The sequence below is a fragment of the Priapulus caudatus genome, unplaced genomic scaffold (genome assembly GCF_000485595.1).
Source record: "Priapulus caudatus unplaced genomic scaffold, Priapulus_caudatus-5.0.1 Scaffold763, whole genome shotgun sequence".
Taxonomy (NCBI): Eukaryota; Metazoa; Priapulida; class Priapulimorpha; order Priapulimorphida; family Priapulidae; genus Priapulus; species Priapulus caudatus.
Window position 1 is genome coordinate 16,309 of NW_014577824.1, and position 6,317 is coordinate 22,625.

General features: G+C 46.9%; 1 protein-coding gene across 1 annotated transcript in view; it reads left to right on the plus strand.

Annotated features, from left to right (window-relative positions):
• LOC106813380 (atrial natriuretic peptide receptor 2-like) overlaps positions 1 to 6,317 on the plus strand; it is a gene marked incomplete at its 5' end in the record, with an annotated part of 20,875 nt that overhangs the window by 11,654 nt on the left and 2,904 nt on the right. Inside the window, 3 exons of the mRNA XM_014817515.1 lie at positions 295 to 418; positions 1,748 to 1,816; positions 4,875 to 4,931. Coding sequence (XP_014673001.1) covers positions 295 to 418; positions 1,748 to 1,816; positions 4,875 to 4,931 — 250 coding nt within the window. The remainder of the gene's footprint in view (positions 1 to 294; positions 419 to 1,747; positions 1,817 to 4,874; positions 4,932 to 6,317) is intronic.

Genomic DNA, 6,317 nt, shown 5'->3' on the forward strand with positions numbered 1-6,317 from the left:
TGTAGCTTCTCTCACCCTCTCCCTCTCCCAACCTCGATCTATATTTGACGCGATAATACGTGTGCATGAGTGTAGCTTCTCTCACCCTCTCCCTCTCCCAACCTCGATCTATATTTGACGCGATAATACGTGTGCATGAGTGTAGCCTCTCTCACTCTCTCCCTCTCCCAACCTCGATCTATATTTGACGCGATAATACGTGTGCATGAGTGTAGCCTCTCTCACTCTCTCCCTCTTCCTCCCTCTTCCAATCTACATTTCGCGCGGTAATATACCTGGATATTACGCCTGCAGGAGTGTAGCCGAGCAGCTGAAGCAGGGTAAGTGCGTAGAAGCGGAGTCGTTCGACAGCACAACCATCTACTTCTCAGACATCGTCGGCTTCACGTCAATGTCTGCCGCTAGCACACCGATGCAGGTGCGTGTACGCGGGGGTACCGTTCTATAGTCCTACGGGTCATTGGTCATACGGGTCGTTGGTCCTATGGGTCGTTGGTCCTACGGGTCGTTCGTCCTACGGGTCGTTCGTCTTACGGTTAATAGTAAGCGGGATAGAGAGTGAATGCAAATTGAACTGTTTTTTTTTAAATTTGATTTTTTAAATTTTGTTTTTTAAATTAAAAAAAATTTATTTATATTAAAATTTATATTATTTTAATATATTATCAAAAAGACAAAAACACGCGTGTGTGCGGCCGGCCACAGTCGTATAGCTGCAATTACAGTGATGGATGACGACTATACAGATGCAGTTGTAGATCAACAACTGTTACGTAAATAGCCTAGAATAACAGTTACAGTTTTGGTTATAGCCTAGGACAACAGGTACAGCTTTATTATAGCCTATAAGGTAACAGTTACAGATACTATTGTAGCCTATGATAACAGTTAGAGCCACATGTATAGCCTAGAATAACAGTTCAAGTTTTAGCTATCGCATAGGATAACAATTACAGCTACAATTGTAGCTTGGAATAACAGTTAAAGTTTTAGCTATAGCCTAGATTAACAGTTAAAGTTGTAGCTATAGCCTAGATTAACAGTTAAAGTTTTAGCTATAGCCTAGCATAACAGTTACAGCTACAACTGTAGCATAGGATAACAGTTACAGTTATAATTACAGCGTAGGATAATAGTTACAGTTACAGTTGCAGCAATGTGGTCAGTATACGTGAGGTTGCCCTTATAGTTATATCCTGTTATATCCTTGTTATCAGTAGCAGGGTAAGCGTACGGAGCTATAGCTAGTTTTAGCTTTGTTTGATCAGTACTCGGCATCAGGGTTCCAGTAGCTGTGTGGTTAGTGTTAGGGTGCGCGCTAAAATTGCGGTTCTAGCATTAGTGTCAGCATTACAGGTTATGTCACATTCGTTTAGTCTGTCAATAATGCGGAAAACTATTCACCTTGTTTCCTAAACTTCGTTTACTTCCTATATAAGGTATTGCACTCACAAGCAGTGTCCAGCACTAATCACTTCACCCTCTCGTTATATCCATATCTCTATCTTACACCATCTCTCTGTCTGTCTGTCTCTCTCTCTCTTTCTCTTTCTCGCCGCGCGCGCATACATCATGTTTCCTTGTCTTCCCCGCTCTATCCAGCTCTCTTTCTCGCTCCTATCAGCTATTTCTCTGTCCCTCTCTCTCTCTCTCTCTCTCTCTCTCTCGATTGCTTTCTTTCTCTCTATTATCAGCTTTCTCCATCTCTCATCAGTCACTCCCTCTCACGCACCTGCTCTCTATCTAGGTCGTCAATCTGCTGAACGACCTCTACACGTGCTTCGACGGCATCATCGACCACTACGACGTATACAAGGTGACATTCGGCCTCCCCCAACCCTCCCCTTACATCCACTCTCATTCTCTACCCTCCAATCTCCCTCCCCTCCCCTACCCTCCCCTCTTGTCTCCTTTAATCCCCTCTCTTCTCCAGCCCCTCCCCTCCCTTCCATCAGTCCTCCAATCTCCCTCCCCTTCCCTCCCCTCCCTTCCCTTCCCCTTCTTCTCCCCTCCTCGCCTCCCGCTTCTCCCCTCCACGCTTCCTCACCGCCTTATCCCTCACAGCTACCCGCAAAATTATTATCACAAATATTTCATTCATGGACCGGCGAGCTAAATTTCCTTGCGTTTTGGGTCCTAGTTTTTATTCACCCAAAATATATTTCAAATTTATCCTTGGGTGTAAACCATTCACTGGCAAACCTCGAGAGTTAAGAAGCACTGCCCTAGCGTACCTTCACCTATATGGTTGCGACAGTGATTATACACCGGACACGTATCACGTCTCGTGCGCCTATTGTTAACGTGATTGGCGTCGCTTCGAATAAACCGGCGGAGCAATAAAAAATTACTAACATGTACGACACACGACATCCACAAGATGCATCCACACACACACACGACACAGAACACGCGCGCGCGCGCGCGCACAGCACAGGCACCGCACACGCACACCACAACGCACTAACGACGTCACACGCACACGCAGCACGCACAACGCACAGCGCACACGCACATTGTCGCCCGCGCACATACGCACACGTTACCAGCCGCGTACACACGCACACGCACACGCACGACAGCACACGGCACCACGCACACGCACACGCACACCACAACGCACCACTGCACACATAACACACCGCATATATATATAGAACAGATAGATATTATTTCTATGTAGGCAATACAATGGAATCAGCAGCGTCTATTATACCGGTCAGCTCCGTGTAACTTGGGGAGCAATAACATAAATAACTAGACAGTAGGCATAACCTCACGGAAGAGTTGCATTACCTCCGCTGATGCATCTAAGCATGTATGTGCTCGCTGGTGGCGGGCCTGCTGGACTGACTCGCATCTGCTGCTGACTCGCGCGCTCACTGTGCGCTGCTGACTCGCCACTCGCTGACATCGACGCACTAACGATCCGCGGTGGCTACACACACACATCAGCACACACAACAACACACGCGCGCAGCGCGCGCACGCACCGGTATTGTCGATGCACGCACACGGTCATATGCATCACGGCGCGCCCACGACAGTCAAAGGCGCACGCACACACACCCTCACACGCTCCTGCGACGGCGGGCGAAGGCTATAGTACCAGTACGGCCAAGTGGCATTGTACTGTACGTACGTACGTACGTATGTCGTATTACGAGAGCCGAGAACCCTCTAATTAACCTTTAAATAAGATAAATGAAATAACAATTTACACCAAAGCAATGCAATTATAGGTGATATTATATGTTACTTTAATGAGTAAAATGTGTGTTTTGCATCGAATATACATCAGATAAAACTTACTTATCTACGATCATAAACCAAACAACTGGTGTTTGTTCTCTTGATTGTGACTTCCACTAAAGGGAAGTGAACGTTACACGCCTGCTGCCGCCACCAATATCCGTAATGGCCATCTCAGGCCACTGCGTATATGCATCGCAAATGAATTTTGGAGATGAAAATGAATACGAAATGATTGAAATGACAAATGAAACTGAAACATGATTTGAAATGGAAATAAAAATGAAAATGAAATGAAATGAATTTAACATGAAAATAAAAATGAAAATGAAATGAAAATGATTTGAAATGAAAAATGAATTTGACATGAAAAGTGATTTGGAATGAAAATGAAAATGAATTTGAAATGAAAATGAAAATGAATTGAAATGAAGAATGAATTTGAATGAAAATAAAAATGAATTGAATGAAAATGAATTTGAATGAAATGAATTTGAAATAAAAAAGAATTGGAATAAATAATATGCCGTAAGCCATCTCGGCAGCGAATACTCGGGAGATGCGCTTGAGCGAGGCGAACGCGACGCAACGTAGCGCGTGACTCACGGCACGAGGAACAGACATATCGTACGTGTTCACTCCACAACCGCGCTCATACAGCGGCGTGTAGGTGCATGGCTTTTACCAATTTACGGCTAAATATCACGCCTGCTCGACTGTTACACATCCTGTCGCTGAACAGGCACGCCTGACAAAGGAAGGTTTCCACTTTCCTCCGAATTTGCCCCTCCCAAACTGCCGCCTCAGATCCATTACATCAGCACCAACATCCTGCCTGTTGGACGGGTACTTTGCTGATTTAGTCTAATTTTTCCTGACTGTGTGTGTGTGTGCGTGTGTGCGTAGTGGTGTGTGTGGGCGTGCGTGCTGCATGGCGTGCGTTGCGTGCGTGCCGTGCGTGCGTGTGTGTGTGTGTTTGTGTTGTGGTGTGTGTGGCGGGTGTGTTGTGCGTGCGGCGTGCGTGTGTGTGTGTTGTGTGTGTGTGTTGTGTGTGTGTGTGTGTGTGTGTGTGCGGGTAGTGTGTGTGTGCGTGCGTGTGTGTGTGCGTGTGTTGTCGTGCCGTGTGTCGGCGTTGCGTGCGTGATGCGGCGTGCGTTGCAGTGTGTGGTATCGAAGGCAGTGACTGCGTGATGTGCGTGGTGGATGTCAATGGGGAATGAACGGAGGAGGCAGATAACGGATTATGTTGTTAATCCACTAATTCGTCGGACCGTAACAAACAAGCGTGTTTCTGAGTGCGTGTGGTGCGGCATTGTGCGAATCGCGTGTCGCGATGAATGTGTGTGTACGTGTGCAATAAGTGTGCCGCGCGCGCGCAGTGTGTGTGTGTGTGTGTGTGTGTGTGTGTGTTGTGTGTGTGTGTAGTGTGTGTGCGTGTGTGTGTGTGTGTGCGTGTGCTGACGTGTGGCGCGTCGCTGCGTGTCCCGCGGTATGACGTGCGTGTATGTCGTGCGTGCGTTTGTGTTTCTGCGTGTGTTAATACGTGTGTGTCGATGATTAGTCCTACTGGCTATCGTCGTATTGTCGTATATCGTCACCGTCAACTACTGCCACCGCCCCAGGTGGAGACGATAGTCGGACGCGTACAGATCGTCTCGGGTCTTGCCGGTGAAGAACGGGCCAAGTCACGCGAGCGCGAGATCGCGCGCATGAGCCTGGGCCTCCTGCTCACGCATCCAGAGACTTCGCATCCGGAGATCGACCGGAAACCAGAACTCAAGCTCCGCATCGGAATACACTCCGGTAGGTGCGTCGCGTCGTTGCCGTCGCGTGTTCCGTCTGCTCGTCCTTTGTCCTTTAACCCCGTTCCGATTTAGTCCCGTTGTTTATTTAGGTCATAGAAAAAGGGGTAACAATGGCTTTGGCGCGCTAGGAAAGTACATGATTAACATGTAAACACGCGTGGCGTTGTTAGTTTTTTGCAATTAAACCCAACAGAAACATTGCAAAAAATTATCTCCAAATGACTACAAATCATATTTGTTAAAATGTTTCTGTAAAGCAAAAACGGCACGCATGTGAATGAAGTACGATGTGAAGAGAAATTATAGATGCGTACAACCTAGGACTAGATCTCTCGTACGTATGGTTAGTATAATAGGCACAACTTATCACCCCTCTTAATCTACATGCAATATTGGCGGGCGTGGGACTTTTCCGAATCAATGTAATTATTAATGAGACTTTTCCTCGCTGCATACCGTCGACCGAGAGGACATGCACGTGCCGGTGAGTCTGAGTCTCTGACTAGCCGTAACGGTTGCGGATGCAGTTAGCTAATAATGTTTATTTATCTTTCCTCTCAGCCTGGATCGTGTGTCAGACGAACCAGTTCGCCTGGCAACAAGCGAGCCGAGCGCGAGTCTATGTGGAAGTAGGCCGCCAACGACATTTTTTGTCCACAAAATGAAGTTGCAATCAACAAACCGTTACAAAAATCGCGAGGGAGGGATATACAATTTCGATTGATCGTCTCTTTCTCTTTCTCTCATCTGCTTATCTTTCTCTCTTCTCTCTCCTGTCTCTCTATCTCTCTATCTCTTTCTTCCTGTCTCTCTATCCTCTCTTTCTTTCTCTCTTCATATCTCTCTCTATCTCTTCTCTCTCTCTCTCACTCCTCATCTCTCTGCTCTTCCTAGTCTTTGATCTCTCTCTCTCTCTACGTCGGCTCTATCTACCGCTTTCTCTTCTTTCTCTTCTCTCTCTCTGCACGACCTCCTGTCTTCCGCCTTACTCTCTCTCTCGCTCTCGATCTCTCCATCTATCTCCATCTCTCCCGCCTCTCTCTCTCTCTCTCTCTCTCTTCCCTGTCTCTCTATCTCTTCTCTTTCTCTCCTTTTGTCTCTCATTTCTCTTGCTCATCTCTCTCCTCTCTCTCTCCTCTTATCTCCCATTCCTTCACTTTCTCTATCTTCTCTCTTCACTCACTCTCTCCTCTCTCTCTCTTTTTCCCTGTCTCTCTATCTCCCTTTCTCTTCTTTCCCCGCCCCTACACTCTCTCTCTC